This window comes from Hippocampus guttulatus, chromosome 8 (genome assembly GCF_054856545.1).
Source record: "Hippocampus guttulatus isolate MCC_2025c chromosome 8, RoL_Hgut_1.0, whole genome shotgun sequence".
NCBI lineage: Eukaryota > Metazoa > Chordata > Actinopteri > Syngnathiformes > Syngnathidae > Hippocampus > Hippocampus guttulatus.
Genome location: NC_141268.1, coordinates 8,825,414 through 8,846,333, shown reverse-complemented (window position 1 = coordinate 8,846,333; position 20,920 = coordinate 8,825,414). Strand labels below are relative to the sequence as shown.

Here is a 20,920-nt window from a genome sequence, read left to right as displayed (position 1 = left end):
TCACTCTGTTTGTGTTGTCGAGCTGTCAGGAGTTCACCGTTGGTTGTCTTTTCAGCCAAAACTTTAGTGGCGTCTTTGATGGAGGTGGACCAAGACCAGCGACTGACTGCACAGGAGGCTATCGCCCATGAATGGTACAAGATCAATAAAATAGTATTTTATTCTACTCTTTCAGGGAAAGCGGTTACTTCAGTGGACGGCTTATCATGTTATCAGGTTACAGCGTGCATGAAAGGGTTGAAAATGAGAAATGAACACCCTATGCTTTTATGAACAGCACAGGGGATGGTTGATCATTCTGAGTGGCCATTCAAAATTTCTACGCCGTGATACATACAATTCATTCATTCATTCATTTTCCTATTCGCTTTATGCTCACAAGAGTCGCGGGGGTGCTGAAGCCTATCCCAGCTGTCTTCGAGCAGTAGGCAGGGGACACCCTGAACCGGTTGCCAACCAATCGCAGGACACACAGAGACGAACAACCATCCGCGCTCACACTCACACTTACACACATGGAATGTGGGAGGAATCCGGAGTACCTCCCACATTCCGGAGTACCCGGAGAAAACCCACGCAGGCATGGGGAGAACATGCCAACTCCACACAGGGAGGCCAGAGCTGGAATTGAACCCGGTACCTCTGCACTGTGAGGTCGACGTGCTAACCGCTAACCACTGGACAACCGGGCCGCCACATACAATTCCTCTTTTGTTATTATTGTTAAGAAATATTTTCAAACCAAGTTCTTTGGCTAAGAAAAGTAATTACACCAAAAACACACTTAGTACACAGCATTAACTGTAGGAGGTAAGTACCACTATATCCTGGAGAAGTAAATATTTGAACAGATTTAACATCTATGGATGAAAATTCCCCTTAACACACCCCGCACCTTTGGATCTCAATATTTCATTTAAAGATTGACTTTGATCAAAATAGAGAAAAAATGCTCACATTATCGCCCCGATTGTCATGTGTTCCATATTTGTGTGTACCCTGCTTAAAGTGTGTTGTCTTTGCACAGGATTTCTGGGAATGCTGCTTCAGATAAGAACATCAAAGATGGTGTTTGTGCGCAAATAGAAAAGAACTTTGCCAAAGCCAAATGGAAGGTATAAATTGTTATATTTTAGGGCTGTCGGTGGATTTCTGTTCTGAATGTACAAGAAGAGTATTCTTCAAGTTTTTTAAAACTCTTGTTAACATGGCAGTGGGAAAATATATTAATGAAAATATTCAAAACAATTCAATACTGTGCCTTTTAATTCAGAAAGTTATTTAGTCTATCTACAACCCTACATTATGAAGTTGAAAAGTGTCATTGATTTGTCTTGTCATGTAAATGTGAACAATTCATGTTGGACGTTGAGGAAGCAGTTCCAGTCAAATTTATTTTTCAAGTTAAGAGTCAAAGAAAAGCAAAGGACAGAATGGAAAATGAAATTGGCATCCTCGGGCTGAAGAAAGTAATGCACTTGAGAATAAAAGGCCAGCACGAATGATTCCAGCAGTTAAAATATGCATGGCAGCACATAGAGGCTGAAATTTGATTGAACAATGCAACATTCACATGTTCCAAGCACGGCAGCCGAGAGAAACATGACAAAATAAAGAGAAAAGAGCTTCGGGAATGCATTCATACAACTTGATGGAACAAATATTAGATCGAGGTTGTAAATATAGGTGTTTCTGACGGTATTTGTTGAATATATTTTTAGGGACATTTTTGTTTGGTGCTGTGCCATGAAAATTTTCCAATGTAAAATATGTACTTTGGTTCAATGAAGACAGAGATACACTGATTTCGACATCCATCTCCATGTGTTTGGTTACTCACAGAAAGCTGTCAGAGTTACCACTCTCATGAAGAGGCTCCGGGCATCCGAGCAGGGGGATTCCGGAGCTTCCGGAACCGATGCCGGAGCACCCTCGGGCACTGCTGCCGCTCCGGTAGCAGCAGGCGGTGGCCTTGGCCTTGCCGCCAGCCTAAAGGCAGCTCTTAGTGCAAATGCTCCCGACATACAGACTCCCGCCACGCCCATGGAGCCTCAGCTGAGCACAGCCACAGCGGAGGAGAAGCCGGAGGAACGGTGCAATGGTGATGTTCTCTAAAAAAAAAAAGGAGGAGCGGGAATTAACGTACACAAAGAAGATTCATGGTCACTAACAAGCACATTAGCAGTACAGTCACGATGGTTGGCATATCCTTGTGGTGTTTATGTTGTCCAACTATCCCCCGATTTCTCCTGTAATGCATTTCATCAATTTTGCCTTCTGTACTGATTGTTCTGTAGTACTTGCCACTCTCTTGTTACTTTGTGTGCAGGTCCCTTTAAAAAATATATATACATGTAGTCCCAAGTAGCTCCACTTTTGTGCCCCCTTTTCCCTTCTGACTAACTGTACAAATGTGAAGTGTAATTTAGTGAAATCAATTTCATGTTTGGTAATCAACAGACTGTATGTATATGTAAATAGTGTGTATTTGTTTCAATCCAATGGCTAGCGGTAAACTTCAGATCAGAGATTTTATTTAAAAAAATAAAAACACCTTATCTAAATGAATATGTAAGAAACCTAATGCTAACAATAGTAAGATTGTTAGAATTTGTCATGTATTTCTTAACCTTCCTGTTAAATTGTGGGCCAAATTGAACTATTTAAAAACAAAGACACAAAAACAAAACAAAATAAAACACGCCAAGTACCGGTAGTTTTTCCTGTGTGCAAATTTTGCTGACCTAAATGTAATCATCATAAAGTGCAGCTCGGAATGGATCATTTCACTTAATAGGAGGTTGAGTCAGTGATTAGTTCTAAACAATATTGATTGTATTTTGTTTGATCATTTTTGGATAATTGAACATGCTGCAGGTCAAAGTGACCCAGAAACATTATTGAAGTCCCTGGAAAGGGGGAGGGGGGACTAAGGGGGTGGGGGGGGGGCGTAAATTATGTTATTTGATGAAATTGATGCAAGTTAAAACAATCCTTGCCATGTGAAGGCATGGCATTCACTCTCCTGAGTTACTCTTCGTTTACAACAACATAACAGGAGGGTTTAAATGTTCTCATCTTTTTATTTATCTCACTCAAAATGATCCTTCTCAAAAGCTATGTAGTGGAATAACAATCAGCCTATGTGGCTACCTAGGTCTCAAGGCTGGAACATGGGATAATTATGTGTTGTTAAATACAATTAGTAGAATAACAAAAATAGTAAGAGAGTAAATTCAATTTCCACCGCAATTACGAATGTCAAATTGACATTCCCCTAGTCACTTGTGTCTGAGATATTTCATAACTTTCACACTCAAAAAACTTTTAATCACAGTCAAATGACAGCAAGAAAGCTTTTTCCCCCTTTTTGTTAAAGTGCCTTAATATTCTTTGCAGTTATGAAATGTTTCAAAAGAAACAGCTCAATTAAAATGACCTATTTATTATTTCTTTGAAATGTTTTTAGCTGCTGCACTTACTCTTCTTTTTTAGAGTCACTTAGGCCGCTTTACAAATAAATATTGTATTCCCTCCTTTTTACCAATGTTATTGAGGTCAACTTGAGAGAAAAAAATATTACACCATAAATGAACGTCTTAATCTTAATAATGTGGATTTTTTTAAATTAAAAATCATGCAGTTTGATCAATTATAATTTTCCTGAGACTGAAGTCATAATTTTACATGAGTAGTCGTACATTTTTGAAAAATAAGTCGTATATTCTAGAGAGAAAAAGTTTTACTTTTTTTTTTAACATTAAGGTTGTAATTTTACGAGAATATAGTCCTATTTTTTCATCTAAAAATTACTATTTTTGAGGGGGGAAATTAGATATTTGAGGCAATTGCATATTTTTAACTTCAGTAATCATTAAAGTAGAATATTTTTTAATTGGATTGTTTTTAATAATGTCATATTACCATGAAAATAAAATGAATACAGTATTTTGGCAGATCAACATCAGATTACAATTTTTATTAAATGATTATTGTCCACAGTTATCTTTTCTTTGCTTTTATTACAAAGAATTACAACTACTTTTGTAATATTCAGACTTACATTGCAACTTTAATCTAACAAAATAAACTTTTTTTTTAAATCTCAAAACTATCAGACTTTATTTCTCTAAATATACAATTTGATTATCCTATGTTAGTCTATGAAATAGATGACTTTTAAAAATAAACATAGAGTACATGACTTTATTGTCCGAATATTACGATTTAAATATCGAAAATATACAACTTCACTCTTTGTAATATTACATACTCCAACATCCATCCAGCCATCCATTTTCTAATCTGTTTATCCTAACAAGGGTCGCGGGCATACCGGGGTCTATCCCGATAACTGTGGGCAGTAGGCGGGGTAGACCGAGTCCACCGAACTGGTTGCCAGCCAATCGCAGGGCACACATAGACGAACAACCATGCGCGCTCACAATCACACCTCGGGACAATTTAGAGTGCTCTATTAACCTGCGACGCACGTTTTTGATTGTGGGAAGAAACCGGAGTACCTGGAGAAAACCCACGCAGGCCTGGGGAGAACATGCAAACTCCACACAGGAAGGCCGGAGCAGGAATCGAACCCTGCACCTCTGCACTGTGAGGCAGACAAGCCACCCTGACTACAACATTAATCTCGAAAAAATACAACTTCTTTCCCCCCCGAAAAAAGTTAACTGAATTCTCGCAGGATTAAGACTATCGTAGTCTACTCATTATTCTTTTCTTTCGTGTGTGCCCCTAATTCTTCTTTGCACCAATGTACACTTGTTTGAAATTAAGATTTTATGTGAAGTATTGGTTTAGCCGTTTTGCTGATGTGTTGTTGATCGTAGTTAAGTGCCGCTTATTCATTCCAGACGCTGTATCTGTATTATCTGCATTATGTTGATGTTTTTTGTGTGTACTAAGCGACATTTAGCTGAGTTAGCAACTTGCTACACAACGCTTATGAAAGAATAAAATTAGCAATACTTGTCTGGTTGGCATGTTCAATTCACTTACATTTTCTCTAGTTAAGCATTTGGATGCATGCATGGATGGATAGACAGACAAATAGGGTTACAAGACTTGTGAGAGAGAGCGACAGAGAGAGAGATACACACAGACAGCCATTTTTACTCTCTCCCAGTCCTCGATTTACGACTGAAGTTCCGTTACTACGGCGTCGACGTAAGCCAGATAATGACGCAGGCTGTTGAAACCCCCGAAATGACGTAACCCGAGGACCATTGCTCAGATACGTCTACCGGAAGTCATTCGCTACGTCTGTCAGTCACGTGACCTGCCGCAGGTTGTTGCAGTTCTCAGACTCCGTACCTCTTTGCCGTAAGCCCTGCGTGTGTGGAGTTCATTGACTGCGACCCTTCAAACGGCTGAGGTGGGTGCATAATCATAAACTAAAATGAAGCGATATACGCAGAAATATCCTGGGAATTCTTTGCATTTAGAAACGTCAGCGGGGTAGCTCACGGACTGAGCGTTTTAAATGGAATGTCTACCAAGCTAATGCTAACACCCGCGACGTGTAAACTCTTCCAAACGTTAGTTGAATACACAATAGATTGCCATTTCATCGTTGCACACCACGCAAATATTGCATTTCGATCACGTCCGAATCGGATGGGTTTAGTAATTTTACCTCTGTGTTGATAGTCTTATCCACCGTTATCGGGCCTTTCGTTTTGGGCCCACTGGAAGCAAAGCACGCAGGCAGTCATTGATTGACGTGAGCAGACTTTTTAATCCCCATAAATATAACTTCAGCCTCATTGGAGCGCGGCACTCACATTTATAGTAATGTTGCAATGTTGTGTCGTGAACCTTCGAGGGTCAGGGACCGCAATGGAATTGGGAAAATTAGCATAGGCAAGTAATGGACGCCCCCCCCCCCCCTCCCATCTTGCAACTACGGTAGTTTTCTAACAATTGCACCATTTAAGTGATTGACTCTCAGTATGCCACCATCTTTTAAAATGCCAAAACACATTTCATTATATTATTTCAAACTCCTTTAACATTACTTTTGTGAATAAATGGCGTATAGATTGTAATTTAAACATTACAACGTGTACAAATAACTTGTTTTTTTACTTGTTGATCCCCCATATTAGATTGAAAATAATCGTGCTTTCAGATTGATTGACTGATTGGCCTCAAATTTGTTATTTTGTCGCGTGCATTTGCATTGTGGTTTTAAAAAAAACACTTTCTTAAAAAAGTATGTCATTCTGACGTTTGAGAGAGGGCAATAACTGCGTAAACGTGCATTGTTATATCTGGTCTAGCTTGCAGATATTCACCCACTGAGGGTTTGGAACATACTACAGAATAATCGGAAAATATTTTGTAAACCCGTCTTTAGTTGGGCACATATTACACAGCTTGTCATTATGAGCTGATCAGTTGTGACTTCCACCACTATTAGCAGCCCAGACCTTTCCCTGGATCATCTTGAGATGTTTACAGCATGATTTTTCCGACATAAACAAACACCTCAAGGCATCTCACATGCCTGTCAGACCTCAAGTGGAATTTCCCATCCCGCTGCCTTTTGCTGTAAACCTGGCCGGCCGTCACATTAGATTAATTTACATTAGGTTCTTCTCTGCTAGAATATCGCCACTCGAGAAGTAGCATGGGTTACATAACTGAAACTGAAAAAAACCGCACACACAAATAAATGTTTTTCAGGCTGATAGTTTTCCTAAAGGTTTCACAGGGAGATTTATGTGAAAATGCAATTTTTCAAATTGTTTGTGCTTACATTAGTGGTGTCCTGATCCGATATTCATATCGGATATTGGTCCAATATATCCCAAAAAAGAGCATCGGTATTATACCGATGAACATCCAAAACCAAATATGTTCTTGAGTTGAATGTATGTAACCCAAATGGTTGGAATAAATGGGTCATATTCTCTCATGCCATCTGTTCCTGACTATTGTTCTATGTTTGAATAGTTTCACTTGATCAAATCTCTTCTAACATTTCATACTTTAACATAAATAAAAGCATGCGTGAAACCTGATATTGTATTGGACACTACTCCTGGTTGCAATATCGGTATCATATCGGAAGTGAAAAGGTTGAGACACCCCTAATTGACATGTCAGCTAAATCAGCAATATTTGGCAACATTCACATCTATCTAATTTATGTTTTTCTCATGATACTCTCTCTAGAAAATGTGGGATGGACCAGGGCAAGGACCGAGGGGAAGACCCCCGTTTAGGTAAATAATCTGCAATTTGGTATATTTCACAATTCACAATGTATCCAGTTACCACAGTTTTACTTTTGTAATTTTGCACATAATGCCTCACTGATCTGTATTATGGAGTCTAATGTGACACCGAAGCAAACACTAACCTAGACAGGGGGTCCTTGGCTTATCGTATTTGACATTTTTTGATTATGAGCAGGAGTTAGTCATACTTAACAATTAGGGTTGGGCATTGTTTGAATTTTGACCATTCCGGGTCCAATTCTGGTTCTTCGGTTGGATTCATGTTCCTCATGATTCTCAATTCTAATCCAGATGGGTTCATTGTGCACCAGTCAAAACGCCTTATGCCAGTCCCTTGGCAAACTGCGGACCCCCTCCTGTTGGAATGGACGGATCGTGAAAACGCTCTATGTTTAGTAATGGTTTTGAACTTTTGTTGATGTTTTCAAGTGGCAAAATTAGCATTTCCAAGGCATCTTCCAAACACGATATATGATACTTCTTCTCCAATAGTTGCAGTGCAGCATTAACGCAGGGATGACGAGTACCTTGATTGAAACATACCACTCGCTGATGTATACACACCCTTTTTTGCTGATAGAACACAAATTAGCACCCCCTCTCAATCTTAACTAAAGGAGATAATTAAGCATGTTCTAAAAGTGCTTTGTTGAGGTATAACCATTAAAGTTGCCTAAGTGGGAATTTCTCCATTGTGAGATAAATAAAGGTTTTCTTATCTTAACTAACTAATGATCAATTTTATTACAGAGGTAATCACCGCGGAAGAGATCATCCGATGCCTGATTTTTGGCGTAGAGATGGGATGAATATGGGTCCCAGGGGCCCAATAGGTCCTCTGGATCTACCACCTATGGACGTGAGAAGAATGGAAGGTCCACCGATGTGGGGACGTGGCATGAATCCGCGCGGTAGAGATCTGGACAGAAATTATTTCAGATCTGGCCCTGGTCCGGATTTAGATTTCCGAGGGCAGTTTGATGGTAACGTCAGAGACAATTTGATGAATTCACCGGGTTTGTCAGGATTTGATATGGGCGGCAGAGATGTGCCAACATGGGGGCAAAACAACAGACATATGGACATGAGAGACAGCGACATGTTTCGTGATACGCCTCGCTTCAATAATCTCAACATGGATGGGAGAAGAGGGTTTCCCATGGGCAGAATGGAAAACAAGGATGACTTTAGGGACATGCGGCCCCCCATGGGCATTGATAACCGTCGTTTTAACATGGACATGCCTCCTCATGAAAGGAGGATGATGGACATAGATAGAAGAGGAGGACCACCTTTTAATCCAAGAGGTGGGTTTGAGTCGGATATGGATTTCAGAGATCGGCCCGGTCCGCCATCTGAATTCCGCGGCAGGGAGCGCTCGCCTTTACGATTTGAAAATGATGGCCCTCCAATGGACAGGGCGAGAGCTGGCATGTCTCCCGATGCGAGCGGGTCACAAAGATCTGACTTCAAGGGTCCAGAAGACAAGGCCACAATTCGTGAGGGTCCAGAATCGAGCGGTAGCCCCCTCTTAGACTATAGGAGCGGTGAAGAGATGACTCTTGCAGAGGAATGGAAGAGCCGCCAAAAGGATAAACCCCCTCTCTCAGCCAAAGTTCTGGAGGGTATCTCTGCTCCCGCCTACTCAGCAGATTTTAGGAGAGATGCGACCAGTCGAGATCCACTATTTCATGAGAGGGATAGACCGCCTGTTGACTTTCCAGGGAAAGATGTCCGCTTCGCTCGCGGTGATCACTTTGCCGAAATGGATCGCCCTCCGCTTGGTAGAAACTCTCCACAAGAAAGAATTCCCCCTTCTCCCACCCCAGCTTTAAGAGGAAATGAGAATAATCGCTGGCTCGCAGAAAGAGACTTGGAACAGAATCAGAATAAACCAAAGCTTGGTGAAGAATACCACAAGAACCAGCCAACTCATGAAACCGTGGAGCCAACTGATAGTTTTACAGCACTTGAAGATCTTACACACAACGAACGACAGACTCGGGGTAAGGTGGCGGAACTGGGAGATTTTCAAAGCAAGGACCAGGACTACAGAGACATTGATTACAGGACAGCTTCTGCTAGGATGTTTGAGTACAAACCGAGGGATCTTCAAGCAACACCTCTGATCGAGGAGTCCAAACCAGCCGTTCAACCACAATTCACCGCATCTGGATCCAAGGTAAATTTGATTTCATTCATTAAAAAAATGAATAATTGACTTGTCGACTATCGGCTCCACACATCCGTCAGTATTGTCGATCGATTGTTCTCATACCTCATGCTTGTATTTTGGTGATAACGGCTTTTGTTGGACACTTCTATAAAAGGATCAAGATTACAGGAGCGCCTCAGTGGAGGGCAAAGTGTCCACAACAGTATCCATAACTGGCATTCCAAAGACTGCTACGATGGAGCAGGTAATCAAACACACTCCTGGATTTATTTATATGTTTTAACCGTAATGGAAACCATCTGTTAGGAGCCCTTAGACAAATTTGCCTTATTTTTGTGTTTTCAGATTCTTGGTGCCTTTACAGTGCCAGATGGGGTGCCACAACCAGGGATGAAGATTAAAAACGTCCCAGGTAAAAGACTGTGAGCCTGTGGATCTGTTTTGGGGCAATCGATCGCAAAAATGTCCCTCGATTTTACGCTCTTTTGCCGTTCGCACCTGCGCACGCGTCCTTATTTATTCTTCATGGTTGCTTTTGTTGTCTTTGCCTTTGTGATCCTCGATCAGTTTGGAACCGGGGCGGGGTGGGTGGTGGTCTGAAAAGCCCATTACGCCATCATTGGCCATGTTTGGGGATGTTGAGCCATTGCTAGCAGTTGCAGAACTCACTGTGAACCTTGAGTGGGAGTAGTGCGTGCGTGTGTGTGTGCGTGCATGTGTGTGTGTGTCCTTCAAACTCATTTATGTCGGTCCTTTTGTCAGAACCTGTAATGACAGTGAATGTTTTTGTGGGCATACTCAACATAGTGTTTCGGGATATTTTCTTTGTTTTGCCCAAAAGTTTAAAAAAAAGAAATGAACGCAAAATACCATATTGCTCTGTAGCCATGGTAAACATCACAAGTGTTGTCACCGCTATTGGAATATCCCCTTTAAAAAAGGGTTAAGGCTTTGTTATCAGAAGATTGACTATCATAAAACCCATGAACATGCAGTGTTCCCGAGAAAGGTACAGTATTTTCGTGGATATCTAAAGCTCCCCCGCAGAGAAATGTTCACTCATTTCGATGTGTTAACGCACTGCTGTCTTCATTTGTTATAGCGGGCTGACTGTGGTTACTGGAACTGACTAACAAAAACCCATCTGTATTTCAAATGCTGTCCCCAGGTTACAGCTACGATACGGCCTATGTGGAGTTTTTAAACCTCGAGGATGCAGTCCGCTTCATGGAGTCCAACAAGGTGGCCTATCCTCGTCACTCGACCAAGGCCGCCTCTCCCAACAGGATTACGAGGGGTCGAGAGGGCAATTAGTAGATTTGGGAAGGGAGTGGGGGTTTCCTCTCCTTGGTCTTGGACTACAGAGGTTGAGGAATCAGTCATTTTGTTCTGTAAATCCCAACAAATGTCGGGGGAAAAAATTATTCCAGAAATCCATCCATCCATTTTCTTCCGCTTATCCAGGGTCTGGTCGCGGGGAAAGTAGGTTTAGCAAGGAGGCCCCAACTTCCCTCTCCCCAGCCACTTTATCCAGCTTTTCTCGGGCAATCCCAAGACAAAAATCTCTCCAGTGTGTCTTTCGTCGCCCCCGGGCCTCCTCCCGGTGGGATGTGCCAGGAATGGTCTCACACCTAAATATTGGGTTTAGTGATAACTTTCGAGAATGGCGACCCTATTTTACAAAGTTATTGTCTGGGAAAAGGCGAGTTATTCCTTCTAGCGCTACTATAAATGTACCGTTGAGCTCCTCGTGTCATTGACCGATCTTGCTAAAAAAGATCTGTGGGGGCAAAATTCGAGACAGAATGAACATTCCAAATAGGATGAACTCATTTTCTTTGGGGTTGACCAGACTAGTCGACTTTACCACTGGGCAATGACAACTGTAGGTTGAAGTCAATTCATCGCCAATCACGTGTTTCGGCAAGGTCGGTGGGCACTGCAAACTCACGGTGGTGCCTCAAGCGCGTGCAACTATTTTACTTAAAATCAGACCGGTAGCATGGTCACTTGCAAAATCCGCATGTGTATCCTCAAATATAATAAGAACACACGTCATCTGCTAGCTGTCAGCGAATTCACCAAACTCCCTCCTGTGAAAATGGAAAGACAGGCAATATATTGTACAGACAAACGGTGGCTGATCGTTTACCTCTTAATTGTGAAAATGGACGCTTAATGTCGCAAACAACAAGTTATGCCCACAGACACATGGCAAGCTTTTCCTCCTTTCATTCGCACCACCGTTGGAAACGAGGATGATGGGGAAAGTGAGTGAGCGAGCTTGTTTGGAGGTGAAAGCGCACATCGCGAGGTGAAATATCAATGACATGGATTGACGACAACGTAATTAGTGTATATCCTTAGTGTCTTTTGCTGTAGTGCTCACTCTGTTGACACTTTCCCCTCATGCAAACAAGTGAGAAGCCTACTCATTGTCCCTGCAGTTAGCTCCTTCTCTGTGGGAATTATATTTCAGTGGAGGTTATGTGGAAAATGGTCTGGCCTAAGGTCACTCGTATGAGGAATGGTAAACGGTTGTGCAACCGAAAGCTGGTTCAATGGTGCTTTGGATTTTTTATAATGGATCTCTTTGAATGTTGATGATGAGGCCTGAAGACTTGGCGTTGAACCTCTTCGAAGAATGACCATAAAATAGCCCTTCTTTGTTTCGAGTGTCCGTGGTTCGCAAAGGAGTTTTCCTTAAGCGATGTTGCAAACGTGCTTCAGAGTGAAATTTCTCACCGCCTTTGGGGGTTACCATACAAATCTTTAGCATCAGGCACTGATGGGATACATCGATTGCTTGTTTTGAGTTGTTATTTATTATATACATACACAAAATCCGACTGGCTGGTGACTCTTTTGTTTCTGTTGTGTTCAGTTTCTGCTTCTCTTTTGTTTAACAATGTCATTGTTTTTCACGGGTTTTGTAATATCTGATGGAAGTGGTCCAACTGTGGAACTTGGCCTCTTTGGATTTCAGCATCTTTTCAGTCAATTGAACATGATGACACATGGAATGTGCTGGCTGTGACTTGGTGTTCTATCTAAGACAATTGCGGGAATTATGGGAATGGATTGACTTTTTCCTCATTGTTTGGGGCTGCCATTTTCCAACTTGTTTTTTTTCCTTTTATCCTTGTGTTAGGCGCGCAAACACAAACGCAGTTTTTCGCATCATTCTCATGCACGAACCTACTGGTAACTTTAGAGAATAGACGGTACTGTATGGTGTGGCTTTCTTTGCATAAATTCGCCCTTTGAATTTTGTTTACTGACAATAGTTTTTCAATTCTTATGCAGACTTTTGCGAAAGATTAGGGTTTGCATCTATTCCTGAGATTTGGAAACGGCATTTTGATCGTATCCTGTGGCCCGAATTCTTAATTGGGAGACACGTGAATTAGTGGTTGAGCTGATCACCATTTTGAATAAGCAAAACAAACTTCCAGTTTCCGTCTTTGTCTGTGATCAAAGTCTGCCTTTGGTGTTTAAGGATGATGGTGAGACTAAATGTGCAATATGAAGAGGACAGCTTGACAGCTGCGACGGTGTGACTCGATTGTCTGGTGTATCATATCAGGATGGCTTATTTGACAAAACAGTTCTTGGGGTTCATTTAGTACGACAACATTACATGCAGCCTTCACGAGTAGCAACCACAATTCTGTAGTTTTCCCGAGTGGGGGCCTATTGTTGTATCAAGGATGGTACTGGGTCATGGATCAGTGTCCCATCCGTGGTGCTCCTGCCACATTGCATTTTGGGTCTCTCTGGTCTTATTTGAGGGCATTATCAACCTTTTTAACGGCTCATGTTGAATCCTTGCGTGTGCTCTTGTTGCAGGGTTCCCTCAAGGTTGGCACTAGAACCGTTTCCATTAGCTACTCTCATCCAGATGACAGTGAAAGAAGTGTTAAAGTAAGTACTGTCAAGGTGGAATTTGTCGTTCAGAACTGTCAGGCTTGAATGGTGTTCTAGGGATGATATAGATATCTTTTTTTATAAACAAGAAATCCCATTGCAACTTTCCTCCACCCCTGGATTTACAGTTGCCCAGACCCGATCTGCCGTCAGAAGAATTTCAGTCCGGCCGAAACGAGTGCACGCCGAGAGGCCCCGAGGAGCCGCTGCCCCCCACCCAGTGGCAGCGCAACTCCGACCTTACCCCAGAGGCCTGGCAGCAGCAGGTGGACCAGCAGTTTCAGCAGCAGGGAAACGAGACGCAAGCAGAGTCTTGGGGCGACCAAAATTCCCCTCACCACAATTACCCTCAATCCAAATCAATCTTTAAGGATAGTAAAAGTATGTGCACAGCCCCCCACTCCCCCCAAAACAAAACCATTGGAATAGTCTCTCATTCGTTGAAATGACTGCATTCTTCTTGCTTCCCCCCAACAGCAATGATCATAAAAAATATCAAGGCCACCACAACCATAGAGGCCATTCTCAAAGCCTTGGATCCATTTGCCTATCTGGATGAGAGAAACGTTCGTCTAATCAAGGCCTCCAAGACCGCTGGAGCAAAGTGCTTTTGCTTTGTTGACATGGACTCCCATGAGGTGCCTTCAGTAAAATAGGCATGCATTACTTATGTTGCCATGTTTACACTTTGTGGAGCAAGTCTTCTTTTGTTTTGTAGCAAGTGACACGCTTGGTGGACGTTCTCGTCAACAAGCCCAATCCCCTTTATATTGACGGAGTCAGAGTGTATGCGGAGGTTGCAAAACCCCTAAAGAACCAGAAGTAAGTTGCCGGGTGGTATTGGATTGGTTTTTGGATTGGATACAACTCTGTCAAATGTGCTTATTTTGTGTTTCATCCCACTGTGTACACCAAACGCTATTCATAATGATAAATGGGTGCTCACTTCATTTCTCATCTGCCTGTTGTAGTTTCAGAAGAGAATTTGACAAGCCAACCACTTTTACTCCAAGCTATCGGCCTGCAGGCAACACAACGGAGGTCAGTTGTGCTCTTATTTTCGGCGAAGGAAATGATCAAACCTGTCAAGTGAACGTTTTCCTCTGGCGTTTCAGCAGCCGCAGCAGCAGTTTTATCCCCAGCCGCAGCCCTTCATGCAGCCACCTCCTGAAATGCAAGGTGGGGGGACATCTTAACTCATACAGTTGTTAATGTGAATGGACCTAAAGTGGGAATGTTTTGTTCTTAGCCGGTTTGCCGACTGGTAGCAGCAACCCACCTCTGGCAGTAGATGCTAACATAAGCCAGGTAGGTGTAATGGGAGCTTTATGTAAAATTTTTCTAAAAGATACCTTTCGATTTCTTGTAACACCTGATCTCATAGGGAGTTGACTATAATGCCAGTCAAGCTGTGGATCAGTCCTACCAGGCGAGTGGAGATCAGGTGCCTGACGATGCCACAACCACCCCGAGTCAGTCGTATGGTAAGCACATCTAAAGCATATTGAAAATCGGCATCTAACAGCGGGTAGCCAACTTACAGTGGTTAGCGTAGAGGTGCGGAAATACCTAACGGTGACGCTTAAAGCTTAGTATCTACTTAGTGATTATTAACTTGACCTCTGTGTCTCCTTGTGTTAATCTGAACAATTATAAAGTTGTTTCAGAGTAGTTCTTTGCGAAACTCTTGCACATCGACTCATTCAATGCCATCTGATTACAGAGAGGCCAACCCCATATTCAACCTTTAGTCTTTTAAAACGGAGACTTGATGGCGAAAGGCCCCCAAGCAGAGTGAGCTGTTGGTCCTGTCTAGTGCACTGTGCACTGGATTATTATTATTTTTGTCTCAAATTAAATTGGCATTTAGAAACTGCATTTTGTATTTCCTTGGGATTTCTCTGTGTGATATAATTGGTTTGATGAACTGAAAATGTGTGTGATAAATTTGCAAACAACACAGAAATCAGGAAGGGGGCAAAAAAATGTTCACAGCACTGTACTCCCCCCCCCCACAAGAGAAATAGCAACAGTCGTGCTCGGTTCAAACTTGGGTTGCACCGCCCCTGTAAGCACACAACTCCGTCATAAACCAAGGCTGTAAAGAAAAAGGAAGGAATAACATTGACCAACAGCAAATTTTAATCAGAGATGGCTTGATGTGTCCCGAAATATATTTACAAAAATCTTTACTTTTTTTTTGAGGACACAGTTTTTTTGAGATTTTTTTTTTCATTTTTGTTTTTAAGTTTGACTGATAAAAGCATGCGATATACCAATTTTACCATACATTGTAATTTCTGACATTTGAGAAAAAAATATCCACCTCTTACTGAACCTCATCCCTAATTCATAAATATCACTAAATATATTATAATATTCCATATTATGATTATTATTATGAAAACCTGATGTGCTAGAGAGAAAACGAGGGCAGATGCAGAATCAATGAAAAAATTAATCTAGAAAAGTTTTCTGATATCTCTGATTTTTAAGGGAAAAAAAGCAAATGTATTTATCAGTACAATATGATCTAAAAATGTATTTAATTTTCAAGAAACTGCTTTACTCAAAAACATTGCTTTGGGTGTCATGTAATTCAAGCATTTCACATTCCCATTTTCAATTCTGTTTAGTGAAGAGCTGCCTGACGCATAAATACTTGAGTCGGGCTTTGTACAAAATGCATGTTCGTCAGTAAAAATTTATTTTGGTCATGACCCCCCTCAGATGCAGAGGAGACACAAGATACGTCCAGTTACTTGTACGATGCCACATCAGGCTTCTACTATGATCCTGAAACCACCCTGTACTATGACCCTGGCTCTAGAGTGAGTATGCAAGACAACACGGTAGAGTTGCACCAATACATTTTTTTTCTTCATAACCAGTATGAGTAGTCTACTTACATATGAGAACTTGTCCATACCAAGTAGTCAACCCCAGCATATTCCCAGTTCAGCACTCCCAGATGATCATATTGCAGACTTTATTTTTAATATTTTGGGGTGGTGCTGGGTGGCTTTTCAGGAATTTTACCTGTTTTTCAAAGAACATATCTTGAAAGTTTGTCCGCGTATTCACAAGTACGAATACAGACCTGCAATTTTCTGCACAGATACTGGTATCAATCAAATCTCATGTGTCTCATACCCGTACATCTTTATTTGTACGTAGTACTTCTACAATGCTCAGAACCAAGAGTACCTGTACTGGGATGCGGAAACAAAGGCATACGTCCCCGTACCTGGAGGCAATCTGGGCCATCAGCCTGTGGTCATGACAGCCGAGGACCAAGCCATTCTTTCCAACCCGGCGGCTGACGCTCCTCTGGACATGAAAAAACCCTCCGAGCCTCCACTGCCCACCACGCAGCCACCCATTTCTGCCAACAACCAGGAACCTCCATCTCCTGAGAAGAAAGAAGATGACGACTCGCTAAGAAGAGACGAGAGGCCAAAAAGTCTCGCTGCTGTCAAGGTTTTTTTTTTTTTAATATATTAAATGCTTTCATATCTCTCTATAGGAGAAAGCGTGACCAAGTTAATGTTATTCTTTAGATCATGAAGGATATGGAGCGCTGGGCCAAGATACAAAACCGGCAAAAGGAGTGCGTGCGATCCCCATCACCGGTGCTGAGAGGCGGCGTGGATGATGACAGGAAGCAATCCAAGTCAGCTGATGCCGGGTTTGCGGTGTTTGAGAGGAAGGTTAGGAGAACGCGCATCCCGCCAAGATTTACCTCTCATTATTTGCAAGTCATTTACGTAATTGTGTGCCCTACAGAAATCAGGGAGTGAGGATCTCTTTAAGAAGCCCCTTGCTCCAGCTAAAAAAGATGAAAAGCAAAAGGTAAGGACGCCGCAGCGAGACTGACCCCCTGTTTACACACACAGCACTCAACACTAACTTTTGCACTGGTAGCACTGATTTGGTCGCACCATTAATGTGAAATGTTATAAAATGGAATTAGCATAGTTGTTAGGGAAAATATAAACCTGCAAACATTTGCTCCTTTAACACATGGAGCAGCAGCACATACAAATGCAGACAACAATGCTCACAAGCATTTGTTCTTTTTGCTTTTGGGAAAAAAACAAAGTGCATTACACCAAAGGAATGTAACCGATACAGTGTTCCGGTTGCTCTTAATTATGCTACATCTTTTCCAGTGGATCTCAGCACTGCCTGGCAAGTTACACCACGCGATACTACATTGTAGGCACACAACGATTAAGTCCAGAGTTGCCTCTATTCTTTAAAAACCCAGAAAAAAAAGTATTGTTTAAAAATCCGCACATAGAATGATGAACCCAAATGTAGCGGGATGAAACTCTTTATTCAGGATTCACCCCCCCCCCCCCACTGCAAGTCAGCACCATGGTCTTAGCATGTTGTGTTGCAACTCGTCAGCGACCGATGGGCTCCTTGGGCATGCTGGCGTCAGACTACGCTGCCGGAAGCGACGAGGAGGTGGAGGAGGACAAGGAGGAGGTGGCACGCGGTGACCAGGTCAGCAAAGCGCCGCCTGCCCAGCGGGAGGACAAGCTGACGGACTGGAAGAAGATGGCCTGCTTGCTGTGCAGGCGACAGTTCCCCAACAAGGATGCGCTCGTCCGCCACCAGCAGCTGTCGGACCTGCACAAAGTACAGTCCTGCCTGCTAGCACTGCTAACGCCATCCATTGTATAGTCTCCTTTTCACGCTCGTTTGAACTCTTAGCAAAACATGGAGATCCACTTGAAGATCAAGAAGTCCAAGAAAGAGCTGGAGGCGCTTGAGAACCAGGAAAAAGAAGTGAGTGAAATGAAGCAGGGTCTTGTGGAATTTCTATGTTTGCTCCGTGCAGACATTTGCTTGTAACGGTACTCTAAACTCTCCATCAGTGAGAATGTAATTGGGGATGGTATCGTTCAGATTTTAACGAAACTATTACTCTTAATGCTCCTGCTTATCAATACGGTACCTTATTGGGTATTCTTACTTGTACTACATTTGTATTGTATATTTTGTATACAGCAGTCGTTGTAAATACAGCCGAGTTGAGTTTTCCTCTTTGGCCTGGACGACGCAACGTCCACAATTTCCAGAAACAATTTCAACTTTGGACTCGTCAGACCACAGAACACTTTTCCACTTTGCATCAGTCTATCTCAGATGAGCTCGGGCCCGGAGAAGCCGACACCTTCACTGGATATAATTGCTGAATGGCTTTTGCTTTGGGTAGTAGAGTTTTAAGTTGGGGTGTAACTTAACGATGCTCCGGTCTACTAATTCAAGCCCCGTCAGTAACCGGGGCATAGTACCCATCCCCAAATGTGACTGTCAATGGTTGTTTTTCAATGCATGCTCTGCGATTGGCTCATGACCAGTTAAGGGTTGTAAATGTCTCCTACACGTTCCCCACACAGCTGGGCACCAAAGAAGTTGTCAGATCACCAGAACAGAAAAGGAGAAAACACCATCACCACCAACAGCCGCAGCAGCATCATAACACCTGGGCTGGAGGATCCAGGTATGACTCGACACAACCTTCATTTGGTTGTTCATTATCGACTCTTTGGAATTGTTCACTCATTTCGCTCCATAGTCACTGGCTTTGATTTTTTTTTTTTAAATATACAATTTATGTAGCGCCCACACCAGTGAAATGGAAAATCTTTTTTTAAACACTAATTGGGTGCCCTTTTAACTATAACTGGTGTTTTGGGTGAAACCAACCCATGTTGTACTGATAAATTAAAGATTACAGAATCAAAAAAGGGTGTAACAAAAACGATTTCGATTGGAAAATCGGTTTTGATTTGACGAACCAAATCAAACTGTTACATTTTAAAATATACTTATAAAATAGTATTTTATGAGGGATAAAGATGAGAAATAAATTACTTTGACATTGCTGATGATTTCTTGTTTCTTTGAATTTAATCAACTTGGGCTTTGGAGAGCATTTACCTGTTCTTGCATATTACCATATTTTTAAAAGGCGCACTGGATTATGAGGCGCACCTTCAATGAATGGTCTATTTTTTAATTTTTTTCATATATTGGACGCACTGGATTATAAAACGCAATCTACAATGCATCCACTAGATAGAGCTACACTCCTTCCTTTCGACTCCAGAGGCGTTCATGAAGTTTTTATTTATTCCTTTGTTGTGTATTCACAAACGAGCAAATCACAAAATAAATTCTGTAGGGGGGCTAGAGAATTTATTTTGTGATTTCCTCGCTTGATTTTCTGTTTTAATGCATTATTTTCAATTTTCGTAGTTTCATTGAAGGAATCGTTAATTTACATTTTTCGGAGGCGGTCATTCCGAGTCGAATGGAAGAAGAGAAGGCACAGAGACGGACAAAGACATACCTGCATTTGCTGAGAATGTGAAAACCATTAATAAAGTGTGCGTTTAAAAAAAAACAACAACAACACCACCACTACTCTCCTTTTTTCAGAGCTGCAACAAAAACGTATTTAATAAAGCAGCCACACAGTTCACTGAACCAACAGCAAGTTATAACATTGAAAGCATGTCTCCAGCAAGGAGCTATTTTGGGGTCGACATATTACCGTAATGAACATACACAAGGCGCGCCGGATTTTAATGCGTGCGATGATCTTAAGAAAATGGAAGAGTTTTTGGTGCACCCTGTAGTGCGGAAAACACGTGAACAAAAATGACAAACACCATAGCCTACCATATCGAATCAAATCGTAATCGCACTGAATCAAGCCGAAACGAATATTTACAATTTAAAATCGTTACATCCTTGAATCGCATCGTACCCAAGTATCGAGAATCCTATCAAGTTTGCTTTTGATAGGTATGGTGCTTCCATTCACAGACAGAACACAATATTTTGCGGGTCTTGAAAGATCAGTCGAAAAAGCCTAAAACTGATGGAAATATGGGGAGCTCTGCTTTCAAAATGGCTGATGGTGAAAGAGTTATGACACTCTTTTAAATTATACTGTACATATAAATAAAAAGCATATATCTCATTTCATTATGAATTTTTTTTTTTGCACTTAGGGATATGAATAAAGTGAGTGACAGACCTGGTTTGGGCTCAGAACCGCCACCGGTAAGTGTGCTGCCTTATTTTTAAAAGCCTTCACTTGATTTTCCGCATGGTTTCTCCTTATTTCCACTCGCTTTGAACCCATTTCCACAGAGGCGCCAGAAGAAAGAGCACGTCGCTTGGGATCACGCCACCTACAAACAAGCAGTGCGCAAGGCCATGTTTGCACGCTTTAAAGAACTGGAGTGACCTCACACCCTCCCTCGCCGCTGTCCGTCACGCGTTGTGAACACATGCCACCCACCCCAAAAAACAAAACAAAAAAAAACTTCACAAAGATGCTGATGGATGTTGTTACCAGCGGTGTTCATGAAGGCCATGTTTCCTGAACTTGTAATTATAAAACCCCCCAGAGACTCACGGTTAAAGTTTGTTTTAAAGCTTCAACTTGATTTCCTTTCCTATTTTTATTGTGTGTGGATGTGGTATTATATGGATTTTTTTTTCTACATTAAAAACAAAAACACACATA

General features: G+C 41.9%; 2 protein-coding genes and 1 long non-coding RNA gene across 3 annotated transcripts in view; 2 read left to right on the top strand and 1 right to left on the bottom strand.

Moving 5' to 3' along the window:
• Window positions 1-2,716, top strand: part of camkva (CaM kinase-like vesicle-associated a) — a 14,485-nt gene extending 11,769 nt beyond the window's left edge. The window contains exons 9-11 of the mRNA XM_086117119.1: window positions 56-134; window positions 1,028-1,115; window positions 1,843-2,716. Coding sequence (XP_085973245.1) covers window positions 56-134; window positions 1,028-1,115; window positions 1,843-2,115 — 440 coding nt within the window. The 3' untranslated portion in view covers window positions 2,116-2,716. The remainder of the gene's footprint in view (window positions 1-55; window positions 135-1,027; window positions 1,116-1,842) is intronic.
• On the bottom strand, window positions 2,019-5,839 carry LOC147201038 (uncharacterized). The gene is made up of 3 exons (XR_015101559.1): window positions 5,802-5,839; window positions 5,654-5,705; window positions 2,019-2,111 (listed from the first exon to the last, which is right to left on the bottom strand). It is a non-coding gene; the product is annotated as an uncharacterized LOC147201038 (long non-coding RNA).
• On the top strand, window positions 5,286-20,920 carry rbm6 (RNA binding motif protein 6). The gene is made up of 23 exons (XM_086117118.1): window positions 5,286-5,392; window positions 7,198-7,247; window positions 8,013-9,444; window positions 9,593-9,682; window positions 9,784-9,850; window positions 10,607-10,680; window positions 13,288-13,362; window positions 13,494-13,746; window positions 13,843-14,003; window positions 14,084-14,187; window positions 14,337-14,406; window positions 14,481-14,544; window positions 14,615-14,673; window positions 14,750-14,849; window positions 16,096-16,196; window positions 16,543-16,845; window positions 16,926-17,075; window positions 17,152-17,217; window positions 17,779-18,012; window positions 18,088-18,162; window positions 18,777-18,880; window positions 20,400-20,451; window positions 20,542-20,920. The coding sequence occupies exons 2-23, from the start codon at window positions 7,201-7,203 to the stop codon at window positions 20,635-20,637; spliced, it is 3,777 nt and encodes a 1,258-aa protein (XP_085973244.1). The 5' UTR covers window positions 5,286-5,392; window positions 7,198-7,200; the 3' UTR covers window positions 20,638-20,920.